At 40.1% G+C, this 22585-nt stretch overlaps 1 protein-coding gene across 4 annotated transcripts in view; it reads left to right on the forward strand.

Annotated features, from left to right (window-relative positions):
• Positions 1–22585, forward strand: part of ift122 (intraflagellar transport 122 homolog (Chlamydomonas)) — a 166783-nt gene that overhangs the window by 22603 nt on the left and 121595 nt on the right. For 3 of the 4 annotated variants that reach the window (XM_072280751.1, XM_072280753.1, XM_072280750.1), the window contains exons 3-9: positions 1296–1380; positions 8008–8086; positions 10189–10265; positions 11310–11376; positions 12429–12569; positions 18797–18872; positions 20683–20874. In XM_072280751.1, coding sequence (XP_072136852.1) covers positions 1296–1380; positions 8008–8086; positions 10189–10265; positions 11310–11376; positions 12429–12569; positions 18797–18872; positions 20683–20874 — 717 coding nt within the window. The remainder of the gene's footprint in view (positions 1–1295; positions 1381–8007; positions 8087–10188; positions 10266–11309; positions 11377–12428; positions 12570–18796; positions 18873–20682; positions 20875–22585) is intronic. The other variant, XM_072280752.1, reaches the window with a different exon arrangement.

Below are 22585 nucleotides of genomic sequence, written 5' to 3' on the forward strand. Positions count from 1 at the left end.
TCTCAGCCCAGTTCTGCATCCTATTGATGTCACGCTGTAACCTTTGACAACCTTCCAGACTATCCACAACACCCCCAACTTTTGTTTCATCAGCAAACTTACTAACCCATCTTTCTACTTCCTCATCCAGGTCATTTATAAAAATCACAAGGAGGAGGGGTCCAAAAACAGATCCCTGCAGAACACCACTGGTCACCATCCTCCAGGCAGAATACTAACCATCTACAGCCACCTGTGGGCTAGCCAATTCTGGATCCACAAAGCAAGGTCTCCATGGATCCCATGCTTCATTACTTTCTCATGGGAACCTTATTGAAGCCTTACTGAAATCCATATGCACTACATCCACTGCTCTACCTTCAATGTATTTTGTTAACATTCTCTTTTCTCCTAGCAAAACAACAGCTGCCTGGCATCCCTTTTTCTTTCCCTCATATAGTATGACCTGCTGAATATGTCCAAAACCACATCAGCATTATTTTACATAACTACAGTATTTTATTCCATCTGTCACAAGTTCCCCTGGTTTCATCTATATTTCACAACTATTCAAAGGATATATTTGATGTGGGCACTGGTGGTGTTGAAGGTAAGAACCCAAGAAACTGCTCCTGTTCTGTCCAGAAAGGGAAGGTATGAGAGGAAATGGATGAGATGAATCATGGGGGCTGTTTACAATGGTAGAGAGGAAGCCATGGTTAAGAAAGAAGAAAGACGTTTCAGAAGTACCTCGTCATCACAGATGGGAGGTTAGAAAATACAGTTAAATCCTTACAGCAGGTTGGGTGGGAGCAAATAACTATGGTAGTCTACGAGCTTGTAGTGGATGGGGATCTTTAGCCTGTCAAGTAAGATGTGGATAGAATAGTCAAGAAAAGGAGGAGTCAGATGGACCATTTAAAGATGAGAGTACGGTGGAATCAGCTGCAAAAGTGTTGAAATTTTCGAGCATTTCTTAAATACAGGAAGCAGCACCAATGCAGCTGTCAGTGATGGACACAGACTGAAACACAGACTTTGTATTGTCAAAAAGGCAGGTGTAATTTGAGACCACACAAGTTCCTGCAACTGCAGCATTGATCTGGAGAAATGAATGAAGTTGGAAGAAAGTTGGACAAATACATTTCTGCAAATACACTTTCACCTTTTGAACTGAAGCATTGGCCAAAAGGTGGAACCACAATAAAAATGCAATTTTGCTCCTGCAAGATTGAGCGTATGATATTGACAATAAAAATAAAAAGCAATGCTGGCCATGTGAAGGGATTGTAAAATATGCCATGCTCTATTTTTAGGTGTATGACACTTCCGATGGAACACTCATTCAACCACTCAAAGGGCATCGGGATACAGTGTACTGTGTAGCCTATGCTAAAGATGGTAGGTGTCAATGCTCATGTGCTTAAAGAATGGACTCATGGGTTAGATGAAGAGAAAATATTTCTGGTGTTTGACGGCTCTACGGTTGGAGTATATATGTTAACTCCAGGTTTTCAGGAATGGTTAGGAAACATTTTATACTTTATTGTTGCTAAACAATTGATACTAGAGTGTACAAGCATCACAGCAATATTTGATTCTGCTCTTCGTGCTCCCTGGAGTACAAATCGATAGTAGATATTAAAAATTTAATTATAAATCATAAATAGAAAATAGAAAAGGGAAAGTAAGGTAGTGCAAAAAAACCCAGAGACAGGTCTGGGTATTTGGAAGGTATGGCCCAGATCCGGTTCAGGATCCGTTCAGCAGTCTTATCACAGTTGGAAAGAAGCTGTTCCCAAATCTGGCTGCCTTCTTGGCAGTAGGCTCTGCTTGGTTGGACCAAGTCAGGTCATTTGAGATATTGACCCCGAGGAACTTAAAGCTTTTGACCTGTTCCACTTGCGCACCACTGATGTAAATGGGGTTGTGCGGTCCGCTACTCCTTCTGAAGTCAGCAACCAGTTCCTTCGTCTTGCTGACATTGAGGAATAGGTTATTGTCTTTGCACCATGTCACCAAGTTCTTAATTTCCTCTCTGTACTCAAACTCATCATTACCCGAGATACGGCCGACAATTGTGGTGTCATCAGCAAACTTATATATTGAGTTTGATGAAAACTTGGCTACACAATCATGGGTGTACAGTGAGTACAGCAGGGGGCTGAGTACACAGCCTTGAGGGGCACCGGTTCTCAGAGTGATTGTAGAGGAGAGCTTCTCTACAATCTTTGCATTCTTTGGAATGCAAAGAGTGGAATGTGTCGAGACACTCTTCCACAAAATAATTCTTGATAGATCATTTGCAAATTTGGGGACTCAGAGATTCAAACAAATTGGCCAAAGGTTGATACATGGAATTAGGTCACAGATAAGCCAGCCTTGAGGAGGTAAATTGCCTAGTCATGATTTTATATTCAAGTGGTTCAAGTTGTACACTCTTTAAGATTACCCATCCTTCACTGTCTGGTATGGGAGTCGACTGCACAGGACTGAAAGAAGCTGGAGAGGGTCGTATATTTAATCGGCTCCATCTTGGGTACTAGCCTACAAAGTACCCAGGACACCTTCATGGAGTGGAGTCTAGGAAAGGCAGCATCCATTATTAAGGATCCCCTAGCACCCTGGGCATGCCCTTTTCTCAATGTTACCATCAGATAGGAGCTACAGAAACCTGAAGGCACACACTCAGCAATTCAGGAACAGCTTCTTCCCCTCTGCCATCTGATTCCTAAATGGACATTGAACTACCTCACTTTTTCAATATATATTATTTCTGTTTTTGCACGATTTTTAATCTCCAATATGCATATACTGTAATCGATTTATTTGTTTGTTTTATATTATGTATTGCATTGAACCGCTGCTGCTAAGTTAACAAATTTCATGACACGTGCCGGTGATAATAAATCTGATTCTGATTCTTCTCTTGTGCTCAATAAATAAAGTTCAAGTTCAAATTTAATTGTCTTTCAACCATACTGGGATAGCCAAACGAAACAGCGTTACTCTGGAACTGATGTGTCAAACACAGTACAACAGTCATGCAGAGCACAAGGCTCATATAGCACAGACAAGATAGTAAGCATATAAAAGAGCAATAAAATACAGTCACATAAAAATGATGTAGTCGAAGTCCCTGAATCCATGAATGTTGCAGCAGTCTGCAGTTGAACAAAATACAGCTTTGTTTTCTGCCGAGTGAACACTTGGGGCGTTGAGGGGGGGGGGGGCAGCACTGACTCCAGCATGGACGCTGTGCCACACCACCTCTGGCACCCGACTCCGACTCCTTCCCTTGGGTGGCTGCAAATGTGCAGTTCCGCGGCTTGACGTCTTTACTATGACCAGGGCTACGCAGCTCCCCCACTGACCACCCCGGCCATTCGCCAATAAAAAAAGAAATAGATTTGCAGCGGGATCACTTGTGATCACTAGAAAAGCAACTGAGACAATTGCTTGCTGTTAGACTACATAGTGCCTTTGCGTTCTGACGCAGGCAGCAGCACAATCTGCACCAAGTCCAGCTCCTTCAGCTTCTCCACCAACAAGCAACTCGCTGAAAAAGTAGAGCTGTAGTACTTTAAGTTTTTAATGTCCAGCAGGGTCTTGTGATTAGAAAGTACACGTTTAAAAAAGATAATAACCTTTGGTTGGCCCCGTAGAAGTCTCTGTGTTTGAGTGCGCCTCCATCTTACTCAAAGTCCCAATCTGCTCAATCAATCTCCATAACATAGTCCTTGAGTCCAGCACCTATGCAATCTCTATGCATTCTTTCCAGCTTAATGGAAAATTTCTTAAAACAGGTTGACTAAAATTCCATACAATATTCCAAATATCTTGTACAACTGCAGTGTAACTGCACTGATTAATGAAGGCCAGTGTGCCATAAGTCTATATGCAAAATCCATTTCAGGGAATCGTACTCCTTGGTCCCTCTGCTCTACAACACTCCTCAGGGCCCTATTGTTCACTGGCAGTCCTACTCTCATTGGTTTTCCCAAGATGCAATACGCCGTAACTAATCAAATTAAACTCCATTTGCCGTTCCTTAGCCCAGTGGTCCCCAACCACCAGGCCGCGAGGAAACGATGTGGTTTGGCGATATGAACCACTATGAGTCAGCTGCACCTTTCCTTATTCCCTGTCATGCCCACTGTTGAACTTGAACGCACGCGAGGTCCGCAAGAATATTGTCAATATTAAACCGGTCCGCAGTGCGCAAAAGGTTGGGGACCCCTGCCTTAGCCCACTCTAGATTCCATGCATTCTAACTACACAGCAGCCTGCCATGTGGACCCTCATCAAAGGCCAAACTGAAATCCATATAAACTAATCTCCCCCCAGCCACCTTATTGGCTACCACTTCAGAAAGCTCATTCAAATTCATGAGACATCTCCCACTCACAAAGCTGCGCTAACTACTCCTAATCAACTCCTGTCTTTCCAAATGTTTGTGTATCTAATCCCCCAGAGTCCCCACTGGTTTAAAAAAAATGTTAAGCTTACTCTTCTATCGTTCCCAAGTTTTTCTTTGCAGCCTTTCCTAATTAAAGGCATGTCATTAACCACCCAAGTATTCCAGCACTTCACCAGTTGCTAATAATGATGCATAGATCTCAGCCAGGGCTCCCACAGCTTCCCACAGTGTTCTTGGAGCCTCATTAGTAACTTCTGTTTACAATATATGGTGGCTATTTAAACCATTTCACAGCTGTTTAAAAATTCTTGAAAATATTCATTTTTAGCAGGTATCGTGATTGATGATCAATAAAGGGAGCTTAAACTTGTCTGCTCTTTCTAATGCAGACAATGAGCTATGATTTCCTGAGCAAAATTTTAATTCAGTGCAAATTGAACCACTTGGTCCTTTGCGCTTGAATCAAGCTCTGCATATTTTTAACATTTCAATTTACAATTATATTCTTCATTCTTCACCTCAACCTCCATCTCCACCATGACCATCACAACTGTCTTAACCTTCCTTTCACACTTTTTTCTTGCTATGCAAGAAGTCAAATTTTTGGATCTGTACTTATACTGCTGAGGCAGTAGTGGCCAGGTCCATAATTTGAAGACTAAAATTTTTGTGTCCTTTAGGGAATTTGATCAATGATTGATCAGTTATTGGCACGGGTGTTCAGACACATATAATAGAGCGAAGATTAGTTAGTCGTTAGAGAAGCTTAAAAACCAGCAGAATGCAACTAAAAAGTCATAAAGAAGGAAATGATGGAATACAAAGGTAATTAGCCAATAATACTAAAGAAGATACCAAAAAATTCTTCAGATATATAAAGGGTAAAAGAGAGATGGGAGTAGATAGTGGTCTGCTGGAAAATAATGCTGGAGAGGTAGTAATAGGGGACAAGGAAATGGTAGACTATTGAATATTTTGCCTAAGTTCACTATGAAAGACGCTAGCGGTATACTGGAGCTTCAGGGGTCAGAAGTGAGTGAAGTTGCTATTACTAGGGAGACGGTGCTTGAGAAACTAAAAGGTCTGAAGGTAGGTACTCTAAGTCACCTTGACCAGATGGTCTATACCCCAGGGTTCTGAAGGTGCTGAAGAGATTGTGGCAGCACTAGTAATGATCTTTCCAGAATCAGTGGATTCTGGCATAGTTCTGGAAGAATAGAAAATTGCAAATGTCACTCTACTCTTCAAGAAGGGAGAGAGGCAGAAGAAAGGAAATTACAGACCAGTTAGTCTGACCTCAGTGGTTGAGAAGATTGTTAAGAATGTGGTTTCAGGGTACTTGGAGGCACATACTAAAAAAGGCCAAAGTCAGCGTGGTTTCCTTAAGGGAAAAGCTTGCCTGACAAATCTGTTGAAGTTCTTTGAAGAAATAACAAGTAGGATAGACAAAGGAGAATTGGTGGATGTTGTGTACTTGGATTTTCAGGAGGCCTTTGACAAGGTGCCACACATGATACTGCTTAACAAGCCCATGGTATTACAGGAAAGATATTAGCCTGGATAGAGCATTGGCTAAATGGCAAGAGGCAAAGTTTGGGAATAAAGGAAGCTTTTTCTGATTTGCTACTGGTGACTAGTAGTGTACTACAAGGGTCTTTGTTGGGACTGCTTTTTACATTATGTGTCAATGATTTGGATGATGGAATTGATGGCTTTGTGGCCAACTTTGCAGATGATACAAAGATAGGTGGAGGGGCAGATAGTGTTGAAGAAATGAAGAGGTTAAGAAGGACTTGCACAGATTGGGAGAATGGACAAAGAACTGGCAGATAGAATACAGTGTCCGGAAGTATGTGATCATGCACTTTGATAGAAGAAATAAAAGCATAGATTATTTTCTAAATGGAGAGAAAATTCAAAAATCTGAGGTGCAAAGGGACTTGGGAGTCATTGTGTAAGATCCCCTGGTGAGGAAGGTAAATGCATTATTAGCATTCATTTCCGTAGGATTAGAATATAAAAGCAAGGATGTTAATGGTGAGGCCTTATCTGGAGTATTGTGAGCAGCTTTGAGCCCCTTATCTAAGAAAGGATGTGCTGACATTGGATAGGGTTCAAAGGAGGTTCACAGAAATATTTCCAGGATTGAAAGGCTTATCATATGAGGATCATTTGATGGCTCTAGGTCTTTACTCATTGGAATTCAGAAGAGTTGGGGGGGGGGGGGGAGATCTCATTGAAACATCTCAAATATTGAAAGGCCTTGATAGAGTAGATTTGGAGAGGATGTTTCCTATGGTGGAAGTGTCTAAGACCAGAAGACACTGTCTCAGAATAGCGGGATGTCCATTTAGTATGGAGATGACGAGGAATTTCTTTAGCCAGAGAGTGCTGTATATGTGGAATTCGTTGCTACAGGCGGCTGTGGAGGCCAAATCATGTTTAAGGGTATGTTTAAAGCAGAGGTTGATAGATTCTTGATTAGTCAGGGCATGAAGAGACACAGGGAGAAAGCAGGAGATTTGGGGCTGAGAGGGAATTGGATCAGCCATGATGAAATGGCGGAGCAGACTTGATGGGTCAAATGGTCTAATTCTGCAACTATATCTTGTGGTCTTACAGTATATATATTATAATAGTTTATTATTCAGACAATTTGAACCTGCAGATTTGAAACTTAATTTTATTTTTACAAGTTTGCTGATGACACCACTGTTGTGGGCTGTGTCAAAGGTGAAGATGAATTGGAATACAGGAGAAAGATTGAAAATTTGGCTGGGTGGTGTAATAATAACAACCTCTCACTCAATGACAATATGACCAAGGAACTGATTGTCGACTTCGGGAGAGGGAAACCAGAGATCCATGGGCCAGTAATCATCGGAGGATCAGAGGTGGAGAGGCTCAGTAACTTTAAATTCCTGGTTGTTACTATCACAGAAGACTTGAAGAAAGCACAGGACTTCCTCAGGAGTCTGCGGAGATTTGGCATGTCATCAAAAACCTTGGCAAACTTCCAAAGATGTGTAATAGAAAGTGTGATGACTGGCTGCATTACGGCCTGGTATGGGAACACCAATGCCTTTGAGCGGAAAAATCCTACAAAAGGCAGTGGAGTTGGCCCAGTACATCAAAGGTAAAAATCTCCCAACCATTGAGCACAACTTCATGAAACATTACTGTAGGAAAGCAGCATCCATTTTCAAAGATTCTCACCACCCAGGCCATGCTCTTTTCTCGCTGCTGCCATCAGGTAGAAGGTACAAGTGCCTCAGGGTTTGCACTACCAGGTTCAAGACAGTTACTACTCCTCAACTATCAGGATCTTGAACAAAATGAAGTAACTACACTCATTTAAGAACTCTTTTGTTATTTCATGTTTGTTATTTATTGCTATTTATTTATATTTGCTTTTGCATAGTTGTTGTCCTTTGATCCTATTTACAGTTACTGTTTTATAGATTTACTAAGTATGCCCCAGAAAAAGAACCTCAGGGTTATATCTGGTGACATGTATGTACTCTGATAATAGATTTTACTTTGAACTTTTAATTTTATTAATTTTTATTCTTCTGCTTGAACTAATGAATTGATTATGGTTATTTCAGGTAAACGATTTGCATCAGGTTCCACTGACAAGAGTGTTATTATCTGGACCTCTAAACTAGAAGGCATCTTGAAATATACGTAAGTTTTCTTTATTGATGTCCTTTGCTAAGAAGGGTAACATTGTGGAACTCCTGGAAATAGTTTCCAAAGGAAGGTCAAATTTTAATTTAAATGTTAATGTTATTAAATTGATTTCTGGGTCCTTGCTAAAATAGAAACTAAAATGAAAATCTTTCCCCAATTATTATTTTCAGTTGTGGGTAAGGAAGAGAACAAGCTGGGCCAGAGAGAATGCTGACTATAAGAATGGAAGCCTGCTGCTAGCTCTTGAGATCTGTTACAATTTTCTTATATATTCCTTTGACTGCAATTGATAAAATGTTGCTGTTGATGAAAGGAGCTGAGATGTTTTTTATGCAATCACAGATTAGCTATTTTTCCTGATTGACAAGAAAACCAGTGGGGCTGATTTTTATTGTTCAGTTTCTCATCATTTTTGCAGTGGCACCTGGTTCATAAGCTTACACTAACTCAGCCAAGAACCATGTTGATAACGTTCAGACCCAATTTATAGTAACGTTCTGATAACCTGGCACCTGGTTGTATCTGGCATGCAATGCTATGTGCTTGTAATGCTGTTGCAAATAAGTTTCTTAGTGAACCTCCATGTAAATGTGACAATAAACTCAACTTATTTTCATCTGAGTAATCCAATCAATGGAAGTCAATTATATTTAACAATGTCTATTGATTGTTTGGCTTATTCTGCCTTCTAGATTGATGTGATCATGTGTGAACTTAGCTTTGTGGGTGGTCACAGAAATCTGAAAGTTGAGCCTAATTACGTCCACACTACGCCAGATAATTTTGAAAACGAAGCTTTTTCTCTTTGTTTTGACCTCCCGTCCACACTTGAGCCGGTGTTTTCAGCCCCCGAAAACGAGGATTTTCAGAAACGGTCTCCAGAGTGAATAAATCTGAAAACGCCGAATATCTATTGTAGTGTACAGGGTAACCGGAGAGATTTAAAAAAGCTGTCATGACAACACCTCAACAACAACGCTTCTGCTTGGTACTGAGCAAGCACTGCTGGATGGCTGTTATAATGCGCAGTTGGTGTGAACGGCTTGAGTTAAATTGTAAAGTGAGCTTTTTTGACTATTTAAAAACGCTGTCATGACGTGCCGGAACAGATGGCCACAGCGCGGCATTTCGTTGTTTTCTTGAACGCAACCCCCCACATAACCTAACAATTTCAGAACAGAGGGCAACGAGACTGAAGCCAGAAGAGTTAGAAATGTACTCACCAAATACTTTGACCCATAGCTTACTGAATTAATAAGTATACTCACTTTACCCCGTTTTCTGTCCTTACTTGTATGAAGGTGGTTTACCTATTTATGCAAGTATTTCTCTGGCAATAGATGTGTAACAGCCTAATGTAACATTGTATGGAAATACAAGATAACACTGATGCAGACATTTAACAGGGTGCTTTATTAATGCAACAGAGTTAGTCAGGTTTTCAATGTTCGTCGTCAGCCGGGTCATACTGCCCGTGAACTCCCTGTCGGTTGCCTCCATACGCTCCAGTATTTGTTTTTTTTAGTTTTAAGTCCTCCTGCGCGAGAGACAAGAGCAATTCCTTTTAAATTTTTCTACTCTGTAACTGGACAAACGCGCACCAAGTATACTGTTTTCTCTTCGCTTGTTTTCTGTGTGTCCTGCATATGCCCAGTAGGAGCAGATTCACCCAAATATCCATCTAATGTGGATGGAGATATTTTGAAAAATGCTTAGTGTGGACGCCTGTCGTTTTTACTCGAAACCGGCGTTTTCAAAATTATCCGGCGTAGTGTGGACGTAGAGTCAGTGGCTGTCAGTGATGCTGAATATTGCCCTCCACATATGCTGGATACAGTGTTACAGAGAGATAGTGGGAGTCTCCTACTGTGTTTTGCCTGTCCAGACCTTATCCTTTTTTGTACTCTGAATGCTTGAGTCACACTCCAGACTAATGAGTGAGTCACCAAATTATTGGGAACAGTCAGAAAGTGTTTTACTGTCCTGTAGTAGGCTAATACATACTTAGTACAATATAGTGGAGTGGAAAATACTCAATATCTGTTGATGATCTGATTTAAAATGATTAACTTTATTTTGTTTTCATTCTAATGTAGCCATAATGATTCCATTCAGTGCATTGCATATAATCCAGTAACGCACCAGCTGGCGTCCTGTTCCTCCAGTGATTTTGGTAATTTTATCTTTTAATATTTTCAAAACCTAAATAAAAACTAAAACTATTGTTTATTATTATTACATTTGATGATAAGGTCTTCCTTATTAGTGACTTTGGAAATGAGCACTGTAGAAAAAGAATTAAGCAATTATAGGGACTTCTTCAATAAGATGTCAAGCAATTTAACATTGATTTTATTGCCAGCAGGTGGAGCTCCTGAGTGCTCGTGTGATCCAGGGTAAATGTGCATGATGTGTTTATGGTTCAAGGAATTGTGTTTCTGTCATTAAGCTGTCGACATGAACACATCAGGAGCAGGGAAGGGAATTTGGAAGCTTTGTGGCAGAGGCACAACCATAGGGTGTTGATTTGGTCAGGGATAGGAGAGTGACTGCAAGTGAAGCAGGTAAGGAGAACAATATGGTAGGAGTGCAGGAGTCTAAGCCTTTAGTAATTTTCCAGTGGTATGTGGTTCCTTCAGCTGGATAGATGATAGTAATGAATGAGCTAACTGAATCAGCAACTAACAGTGTAGTACTAGAATGTTACAGTAGAGTGAGAAGAATTTATAATGTTTTCTGGAGCTAGAGTCCAGAAGGTTGTGTTTCCTGACCAATTCCATGGTTCAGGTTATCTGTTCTTGCAGATGTGTACTCAAACCCCCTTGGGGGGGAAGAAACATACACTACATGACAACACTCACAGCACACTGGAGGAACTCAGCAGGTCAGGCAGCATCCGTGGAAAAGATCATTCGACGTTTCGGGCCAGAGCCCTTCGTCAGGACTTATCAGGTTCCGGCCCGAAACGTCGACTGATCTTTACCACGAATGCTGCCCAACCTGCTGAGTTCCTCCAGCATGTTGTGAGTGTTGCTTTGACCCCAGCATCTGCAGATTATTTTGTGTCTACGATACACTACATAACCCCTTGTTTATATTTCTTATATTTTAATGTTCTGGCTGACTTACTGAATTCAATTATTGTGAGATTAGAATTCCCACATTTGTAATAATTTAGCTTTATTTTTCTTTGGTGTTTAAAACAATTTGATTCTAGGTTTGTGGTCTCCAGAGCAAAAATCTGTCTCCAAGCACAAAGTCAATAGCAAAATCACTTGTTGCAGGTAAATCAGACATGCTACATTTATCAATGCTTTTTAGTTTTAAAGATGTTTCCAATGCTGATGTTAGCTTATAGTGGTTACAAGCTGTTTTTGCTCCAAGTCGACATATTATAAAACTGTGATGATATTTCTTTTTGGTACAGTTGCATGTTTCTTAACATAGGTTTGCGATGTTGTATATCTAGACATTTTGCTTTGTGCTGGTTTAACAATTTATTGCAGTTGAGAAGGACTACAGATTCATTAAGTCTTAAAATAATTTGCAACAGTGAACAGTCTTAGAGAATCAGAAATGTTTAAATATGTTGGTGTATATATGAATATGATACTGCTTCAATGATTCATGGTAAAATTTGCAAACTTTTGGCAGACTTCTCAAGTACTTTCAAAACTAACCATTTTCTGAAATACAAACTTCTGAGTTAGGGAAGTAAAATTTGTCAGCAGTATGAATTTTTAATGCAGCTAGTTTATTCATGCCTTCTTATGTAAGCATCAGATAGAAGTTCCCTTTAGGTTGAGCTAAGGACATCTTTGTATTCAGTGGCTAGCCTACAGGTAGGGTTGGATATTGTCATTACCCTAGATTTTGGGAGATTCACCTTCCTAACCAATGTTTACCAGAAATATTTTGTTGCTGTAATTGGATTAGTAAAATTGCAACATGTTCTGAAGACTTTGGGTCATGACCTGAAAATTACTGCAAATATTTCAGTTGTCACTCATATTTTGGAAGACATTATCAAATTTAAATTTTGAATTGCCCTTCTAGAGCATTGCATTTAAACAGAATTATTGAGCTGAAATCCCATCTCATATGATCTGCATGCTAGAGGAGCAGGAGTAGCCGCAGGGAGTGCTCAACCATCCTATCACTACCTATGAACAAGGTGTTTAGTTCATACGATAGTCAAGCAGGTAGAGAAAGCGGAGAAAATTAGTCAAAAATTAAGATTACTTGCATTAGTAAAGATGTTCTTGCCTTGGAACATAGTCCTGTTTAAAACAAATGTTTTTCTTAATGTTCTTTTTTTTTGGCTACACTTTGATAGTTGGACAAATGATGGTCAGTATTTGGCCATTGGCTTGTTCAGTGGTATTGTCAGTATTCGAAGTAAGAATGGAGAGGAGAAAGTGAGAATTGAACGACCTGGTGGTGTTCCGATATGGTCGATTTGCTGGAATCCTTCCAAGTAAGTAAGAAGATCTAAAATCATACAAATGCAAAAACAATATATTCAGTTGCTTGTACACTTGTAATGCTAACAGCAGGAAAGTAACAAAAAAGTACGAAGGTAATCTTTTTTTTAAAGTAGAACTCTACCTAAATTGAACTGTATTTTCTTCAATATCCAGTTAATAAACTTTATGGATTTTCAAGGTATACTAAACTCTTTGAGAGTTTTAGAATGAATACTCTTCAGAGCCAGGTAAACTTGCCAAAATTCGTTGCAGTCAGTGCTGAGCATCTAAAACCTGGCAATAGCTATTTAAATGTATATTGTGAATTATGGATATAGAAACTGAAACTTTTGCTACAGCGTTGGTTTCCAAAATGCCTATTGACTGTGAGAACTTGGCTAAAAAGCTACTTGAACATATCAAATGAAAATTTCATTTCTCTCAACTCTGTTAGAACATGTTGAAGTGCATCCAATCAGTTTGATTCCGATTTGTAATTTGTTTAGTTTGCCAGCAAAAAAAAATGTTACCTATTTGCACTGATTAGGAGTCTGATGAAGAAAACAGAAAAGGTTGTAATTTTCTTATCACAGCATTGGTCTACATGGGTAATACTTTGTTGACATTGTACCTTGTAAATACAAAGAGACCTGGATTGAATCTTGACTTTGGCAGCTGTCCGAGTAAATTTCCACGTATTCTATATGAGTGTATAGGTTTCAGTTCATCAATATATCTGGGATGTCTTGCATGAACAGATCTCAAACAACAGGAATTCTGCAGATGCTGGAAATTCAAACAACACACATCAAAGTTGCTGGTGAACGCAGCAGGCCAGGCAGCATCTCTAGGAAGAGGTACAGTCGACGTTTCAGGCCGAGACCCTCCCCCTTGTACCCCATCTGTTATTTATTTTTATACACACATTCTTTCTCTCACTCTCCTTTTTCTCCCTCTGTCCCTCTGAATATACCCCTTGCCCATCCTCTGGGTCCCCCTCCCCCCGTCTTTCTTCCCGCTCTGGGTTCCCCCCCCTCCTTGGAGGGGGGGGGATCCCAGAGGATGGGCAAGGGGTATATTCAGAGGGACAGAGGGAGAAAAAGGAGAGTGAGAGAAAGAATGTGTGTATAAAAATAAATAACAGATGGGGTACGAGGGGGAGGGTCTTGGCCATGAACAGATCTCTTCAGGTCATGTCACAGTATCTCAATTGAGTTAAGGTCTGGACTCTGACTTGGCCATTCCAAAACACAAATTTTATTCTTTTTGAACCGTTCTGTTGTTGATATACTTTTTTGAAACTAGACTGTGATTGTTTAAATGATATCCTTAGTATTGAAGAGAAGAAGTACAATTGTTTGTGTGGTATTAGTTTTGGCAGATTGTGTTTGTCTGTTATAGTTACTTAGATGACGATCAGACAATATTTTATGACTAATTAATGCAGAAAACCGGGAAATTGCAAAGGGTTCACAAACTTTTTCTTGCAACTATATCGACCTTCAGACCCTTGAACTTCCCAAGCATCTTGTCCCTAGTAATAGCAACTGCACTCACTTCTCCTGACACTCTCAAACTTCTGGCATTCTGCAGTTAGTGAAGACCTAAGTATAATACTTAATCAGTTCATCCAACATTTCCTTGTCTCCCATTACTACCTCTCCAATGTCATTTTCCAGCATCTACTCTCGCCTCTCTTTTACTCTTTATATATCTGAAAAAAATTTTTGGTATCCCCTTTGATATATATTGACTAGCTTATCTTCATATTTCATATTTCCCTTTTTATGGCTTTTTACTTACCTTCTGCTGATTTTTAAAAACGTCCCAATCCTCTAGCTCTCCAGTAACTTTTGCTCTATTATATGCCCTCTGTTTTGCTTTTATATTGCCTCTGACTTCCCTTGTCAGCCTCAGTGGTGTCATCCTACCTTTAGAATACTTCTTTGGGATATATCTATCCTGTGCCTGCAGAATTGCTCCCAAAAACTTCAGCCAATAATGCTCTGCTGTCATCCCTGCTAGTGTCCCCTTCCAACCAACTTTGGCCAGCTCCTCTCTCATGCCTCTGTAATTCCCTTTACTCTACTGTATTCTTATCTTGCTAAGCAGCCTCAGGTGTGGCACCTTGTCACTGATACATTTGACTTTAGCTTCTCTCTCGCAAATTGCAGGGTGAAGTCTATCATATTATGATCACTGTCTCCGAAGAGTTCCTTTGCCTTAAGCTCCTAATCAAATCCGGTTTATTACACAATACCCAGTCGAGAATTGCGTTTTCCCTGGTGGGTTCAATCACAAGCTGCTCTAAAAAGCCATCTCATAGGCATTCTACAAATTCCTTTTCTTCGGATCCAGCACCAACCTGATTTTCCCAATCTACCTGCATATTTAAATCCCCCATGACCATCGTAATATTGCCCTTTTTACCTGACTTTTTTCTCACCCATTGTAATTTGTAGCCCACATCATGGCTACAGTCGGAGGCCCGTATGTAACTCCCATCAGGGTCTTTTTAACCTTGCAGTTCCTTAACTCTACCATAACGATTCTACAAACATCTTCCGATCCTATGTCACCTCATTCTAAAGATTTGATTACATTTTTTTTTATCAACAGGGCCATGCCATTTCTCTGTGTACTTACCTGTCCTTTTGATACAATGTGTATCCTTGGATGTTAACTCTGTGGTTAAGAAGGCATATGGTGTATTGGCCTTCATCAATCATGGAATTGAATTTAAGAGCCGAGGGTTAACGTTGCAGCTAAATAGGACCCTGGTCAGATCCCACTTGGAGTACTGTGCTCAGTTCTGGTCACCTCACTACAGGAAGGATGTGGAAACTATAGCAAAGGTGCAGAAGAGATTTACAAGGATGTTGCCTGGATTGGGGAGCAAGGTTGAGTGAATTTGCCTTTTCTCCTTGGAGCGACGGAGGATGAGAGGTGTATAAGATGATGAGAGGCATTGATCATGTGGATAGTCAGAGGCTTTTTCCCCAGGGCTGGAATGGTTGCCACAAGAGGACACAGGTTTAAGGTGCTGGGGAGTAGGTACTGAGGAGATGTCAAGGGTAAGTTTTTTTACTCAGAGAGTGGTGAGTGCGTGGAATGGGCTGCCGGCAACGGTGGTGGAGGCGGATACGATAGGGTCTTTTAAGAGACTTTTGGATAGGTACATGGAGCTTAGAAAAATAGAGGGCTATGGGTAAGCCTAGTAATTTCCAAGGTAGGGACATGTTCAGCACAACTTTGTGGGCCGAAAGGCCTGTATTGTGCTGTAGGTTTTCTGTGTTTCTATGTTAAGCTCCCAACTGTAATCTTATTTCAGCCACATCTCAATGATGCCTACAGTGTCATACCTGCCAATTTCTAACTGTGCTACAAGATCATCTACCTTTTACTGAATGCATTTAAGTATAACATACACCGTGAAATTCGCGAACTTTGCAGTAGCAGTACAATGAAATACACGATAAATAAGAGGAAAAAACTGAGTTACATTAAGTATATACTATTAAATAGTTAAGTTAAAATAAGTATTGCAAAATAACAGTAATAAAAAGTAGTGAGGTAGTGTTCATGTGTTCAGTGTCCATTTAGAAATCGGATAGCAGAGGTGAAGAAGCTGTTGCTGAATCGTAGAGTATGTGCCTTCAGGCTTCTGTACTTCCTTCCCAACGGTAACAGTGTGAAGTGGGCATGTCCTGGGTGGTGGGGTCCTTAATAATGGATGCTGCCTTCCTGAGGCTCCTCTCCTTGAAAATGTCTTGAATACTGCGGAGGCTGGTACCCGTGATAGAGCTGATTAATTTTACAAATTTCTGCAACTTGTTTCCATTTTGTGCAGTAGTTCTCCACACCCTACCCCACCCCTCCATACTAGATGGTGATACAGCCAGTCAGAATGCTCTCCACTATACATTGTAGATGATTTTGAGTGTTTTAGTTGACAAACCAAATCACCTCAGACTCCTAATCAAGTATAGCTGCTGTTTTGCCTTCTTTATAGCCGCATCAATATGTGGCGTCTAGGTCAGGTCCTCAGAGATATTGACACCCAGGAACTTGAAACTGCTCATTCTCTCCACTTCTGATCCTTCTATGATGATTGGTTTGTGTTCCCTCATCTTACCCTTCCTGAAGTCTACAATCAGCTCTTTGGTTTTGCTGAATTTAAGTGCAAGGTTGTTGCTGCGACACCACTCAACTAACTGGTATATCTCGCTCCTGTATGCCCTTTTGCCACCACCTTATATTTGTCACCCTTTCCAATTTTGTCCCCTTGCAACTCATCCCACTGACTACTGTTTTGCCCTATCATTTGTCTGTTCTTCCTGAACAGACCCTACAGGTTTTGCTCTGGATTGCTGCCTGTGTAATGCACAGTGAAAGCAAGAACAGGATGATTTGGCAGATGAATGTGTGGCTGAGTGTACTGCTGCAGGGGGCAGGGTTTCAGATTTCTGAAACTCTACCCAGAACAATTCTACATCTTCTGATCCTATGCCACTTCCTTGAGGATTTAGACCATTTGGCCCATCGCATTTGCTCCGCGATTTCATCGTGGCTGATACAGTTTTCCTTTCAGTCCTAGTCTCCTGTCTTCTCCCTGTATCCCTTCATGCTCTGACCAATCAAGAATCTCTCAACCTCTGCCTTCAATATGCATAAAGACGTGGCCTCCACAACTGCCTGTGGCAAGGAATTCAACAGATTCATCGCTCTCTGGCTAAATAAATTCTTCCTCATCAGTGTTCTAAAAGGATGCCTCTCTATTCTGAGGCTGTGTCCTCTGGTCTTAGACTTTCCCACCATAGGCCTGTCACCATTCAATAGGTTCAATGCGGTCACCCTTCATTCTCCTGAATTCTAGTGAATATAGGCCCAGAACCATCCAACGCTCTTCATATAACAAACCATTCAATTTTGGAATTATTTTTGTGAACCTCCTTTGAGCCCTCTCCAGTTTCAGCACATCCTTTCTAAGATAAGGGGCCCATACTTGCTCACAATACTCCAATTGAGGCCTCACCAGTGCTTTTTAAAGTCTCAACATTACATTCTCACTTCTATTGGGTTTGATTTCTGGTATACCAACTGCCCCATCACTCTGTTTCCCATCCCCCTGCCAAATTAGATTAAACCAGGGTTCCCAACTGTTTTATGCCATTGCCCAATACCATTAAGCAAAGGGTCCATGAACCCCAGGTTGGAAACAGGTCATACCTTCCCCAGAAGACATCCCAATGATCCAGAAATCTGAAACCCTACCCCCTGCACCAGTTCCTCAACTATGCATTCATCTGCCAAATCATCCTATTCTTGCCCTCACTGCACTTGGCATGGGCAGCAATCTAGAGATTATTACCCTGGTGGTCCTGCTTTTCATCTTTCTACCTCGCTCCCTAAATTCTCTCTGCAGGACCTCCTCCCTTTTCTTACCAATATGTTGCCAATATGTACAAAAACTTAAGGCTGCTCACCCTCCCCCTTTAGAATGCCATGGCCCTAATCTGATTCGTCCCTGACCCCAGCACTTGGGAGGCAACATACTACCTGGGTGTCTCTATCGTGTCCACAGAATGTTGTGCCAACTCCTTTAAGTATGGAATCCCTATTACTACTGCAGTCCTCTTCTCCCCCTTTCCCTTTGAGCTATAGTGCCAGAAACTCAGTCACTGCAGCTTCTCCAAAGGGGTGTACTTATTATTGAGGGGAATGCCATATTGGCACTCTAAATGTATGCCCATTTCCTTTTCCACTCCTGACTGTCACCCAGGTGCTTACCTCCTGCAACTTAGGGGGTGATTACCTCCCTGTAGCTCTTAGCTATCACCTTAGTTTCTCATAAGAGCCAAATGTCATTGAGGTACAGCTCCAGTCCTTAATACATTCTCTGAGAAGTTGCAGCTCAGCGCACCTGGTGTGGATGTAGCTATTCAGGAGGCTATAGATCTCTCAGAATTTCTACATCTCACACAAAGAACACAACATAGGCTATTCTCATTACTCTATCAATGTATTAACAGAATAACAGATAACTAGGGGTTATTGTCCTACAGTGGGAGTTAAAACATCAAACCTCTGAGCCAGTTAATTGAGTCATCAGAAAGTAGATGGCAGAAAGTATCTATTAATAATATATTGATTATAAATGATACCATAAGTCATGTACTAACGTTATATTATGTACAGTCAACTTAAACTGTCTGAGCATTTATTTTGCATCTTACAGAGATGAACACACTGATATTCTTGCTGTGGCAGACTGGGGACAGCGACTTTCTTTCTACCAACTGAGTGGCAAGCAAGTATGTTTGGGAAAGATTTATGTATTTGGTAGAAAGGTACAGGAATGAGTAACAAAGTAGTTTATTTTTTCTGCATATATGAGTCCAGTTTATTTAATCTATGTGATCATCAGGTGTGAAAGCTCCTTCTGATAGGTACTTTGTCCTCCTTATCATGGATTCAATGCAACAGTGTCAAAAAATTATACATGTGGATTTATCCTTCCACTTGGCTCAGAATTCTTATTGATAAATCATTATCAAATCTAAAATGACAGGATGTGGGTGTATAAGTACAAGGGTGAAGAAAGTGCAATAATTAGCCATGACTAGTCAGAAACAAAAACTGCTCACTATAACTGCAATAAAAGAAAAGAAATGAACTTTTCTTCCTTAGGAAACTCAACAATGCACCCTTGGGCTACAAATGCTTACCTACTGAGTTTGTTCAGAACATATATTTTTGAGACAATAATGGAATCAGTATGGGGATTAAGTGGTAGGTTGGATTTGTTAGAGAGTTGTACATGATGCCAATTCCCACCTTCCCACCTCACCCTCCCCTCTTCCCTGCTCCTCTCTCCCCATCCCACTACCCCTCCCCCCCTCTCCGCCGCACTCCCCTCTCCTCTACTTGCTCCTGCTTCTGTGCTACCTCCCACTCCCCTTCTTCCTCTTGAATTATTGATGCTTTTCAGAGAGAGAATGCTGTGCAAAGGGGCAGATCGGTCTAAGCACAAAAATAAATTTGAAGAAGTGCTTAGTTTAAGAGAGGTAGTGTGTTACAAATAAATAAAAATCATTGTTAAAAGGTTTAGATAAATAACCATTCAGAAACATTAACTACTTCATAGGATTTCTGTCATCATCAAGTTAGTTATTTTATATTTAAGCTTACAGTGACTTAAAAAACCTCCATCATGATGTCAACTTTGACTCAGTTAATGTTAATACAGTCATTGTGCTTATTCTGAATATTACCAGTCTCATGGCTGAGGTAATTTTCAGCTTCATTTTATTTAAACAACTACAAAAGGTTGTGGAACTTGATTTTATAATACAGAACTCAATTATTTTAAAATAAAATTTCAACTGATCAGCAGTTTCTAAAAAAGCCTTCTGAAATCATGAAAGGACTGTGGAGTCCTTTACAGGCAGGAGTTCCATTCCTTATTTCCACTGACTGTTCGCAGAGTAACCTAGAGCTCGCTTGCTGCAGCAGGTTTAGAACTTTCCTCATGGGAAATCATTGACCTGACAGGTTAGCTTTATTTCTTCATCAATGCTACCTAATCCACTGAATATATCAATCATTTTCTTTCTTTTCAACGTTAATATGCATTTACCTTTTAACTGACACTTGTATGCATATTAATGTGAAAATGCATTTTTAGATGCCTTTAAAATGTATTTGAATTGTAGCTTCAGTGTTTGACGAGCTAAGATTGTGTGAAATATGAGTATAGGGTCAAATTCCAATACAATTTATTGGTCATTTAATATCTTTATTTAAACTAGTATAATCTTTGCTAATTATGGTTTCAATGTTTATGTTTAATGTGTCCAGTGTATCACTTTGGAACGTATTGCTGTTACATTGTAGACTCTTAAATCATGTAAACATTTATTGGTGGCCCATGAGAAATAACCTTTGTATTAAATTAACCAAACAATTTTATAAGGAATTCTCATGCTAAAAGTTGAATAATAGTAAATATTATTTTCTTTTTAAATTCAGTTCTTAAAACTAGATTGTTTAAAGTTAAAAATCTTCCTTTAATGCATTGATTACATTTTATCAAAACATGACATTTTTTTTTTAAAATTCAAGATTGGAAAAGACAGAACATTGAATTTTGACCCATGTTGTGTCAGCTACTTCACCAAAGGAGAGTATATTGTGATGGGAGGATCAGATAAGCAAGTCTCTTTGTATACCAAAGATGGAGTTCGCCTTGGCACTGTTGGAGAGCAACAATCCTGGGTCTGGACCTGCAGGGTGAAGCCAGATTCCAATTATGTTGTAAGATCATCTTCTCTTCACCCTTGATTTACATCAATTTTTATGGACAATTTTTGCTATTTTTTGTGTACTCTTAATCCATTCTTTTTATTAGGTTCAAACAGCAGAGGTCCAGAGGGACTTAGGAGTGCTTGTGCAAAACTCCCAGAGGTTAATTTACAGGTTGTGTCTGTGGAAAAGTCAGCAAATGCAATTTGGTATTTATTTCAAGGGGAACAGAATATAAAAACAAGGAGATAATGCTGGGGTTTTATAAGACACTAGTCAGACTGCACTTGGAATATTGTCAACAGTTTTGGGCCCCATATCTCAGAAAGGTTGTGTTGCATTGGAGATAGTCCAGAGGAGGTTCACTAGGATGATTCCAGGAACGAAGGGGTTAACATATGAGGAGCATTTGGCAACTTCGGGCCTGTCCTCACAGGAATTTAGAAGAATGCTGGGGGGATCTCATTGAACCCTACCGAATGTAAAAGGACTAGATAGGGTGGGTGTGGAGAGGAAGTTTCCTCTGGTGGGGGTATCCAGACCTAGAGGGCACAGCCTCAAAACTGAGGGACGACCTTTTAGAACAAAGGTAAGGAGGAATATTTTTTATACAGAGTGTGGTGAATCTGTTTAATGCTCTGCCACAGACTCCGTTGGAATCCAAGTTTATGGGTATATTTAAGGTGGAAGTTGATAGTTTCCTGATTAGATATAGCGAGAAGGTAGGTGTATCGGGTCGAGTAGGATCTGGGATCAGCCATGATGGAATGGTGGAGCAGACTTGATGGGTTTCTCCTTTGTCTTATGGTCTTATTAATAATGCTAAGCTTGGTTCTGTCAACAGTACCTCATGAGATAATCTATTGTCCTGCATAATATTGCTGGGAGAATCAAGCTTTGTTATGTTGTTTAACTAACATAGGATTGATTCCTTTGCTTCTGCAAATATACACGGAGGAATGTAAGATGTGTGTTAATCAGACGTGCAGTCCCTTAAAAAAGTGACAAAAATTCGATTTTGGCATTCAATGCTCATTTTATCAGAGCAGATGAGGAAACTTCTCAGTGAGCCTGAAACATAACACCTGTTATAGCAGTAAAGGGCAGCGATGATGTTGCCTAGTACCCAAATAAGAGGCCTTATGCCTGCAAGATTAGATGGCCTTGAAGCAAATGTTTTGTGTTGTATTCTGGGAGCTCTGATTGGACAGCATGTAGTCTTCAAAGGATAGCTACTTGATCATGCATGCTGTTCTTAATCCAACATTACAGGATATTGTATTTTTGTGATTACCATGTTCACCTATAGAAGTTACCTTCTGACCTGGTTATTTTTCTTCAATTACCTGAAATATACAACTGTCATTACATAAAATGATCTTTGGACATGCACCATTTGACAATATTCCTCGATCCCTGTTGCCATTAGAGTGATTGAATTAAGAATAAGCATTAGTATTAAACGGAGACCCAAAAATGTACAAAAATAGCAATGCTCAAAATTGTAGGTTATTGTACATTAATTGAATTCATAGAGCTGTCTGTTAAGTCTCCCAACTATAAAAGGGTAAGTAAAGAAATATACCTATTACCATTCAGTATTTAGCTTAGCAATTTCTCTTTTGTTTTGGTTAATTTCTGCAGGTGAGCACACTCCTGATGGTTTGTATGATTGTGAAGTCATGGTAATGAATTAAATATTAATTGGATATAATTAATAGGA

Source organism: Mobula birostris, chromosome 16 (assembly GCF_030028105.1).
Source record: "Mobula birostris isolate sMobBir1 chromosome 16, sMobBir1.hap1, whole genome shotgun sequence".
Taxonomy (NCBI): Eukaryota; Metazoa; Chordata; class Chondrichthyes; order Myliobatiformes; family Myliobatidae; genus Mobula; species Mobula birostris.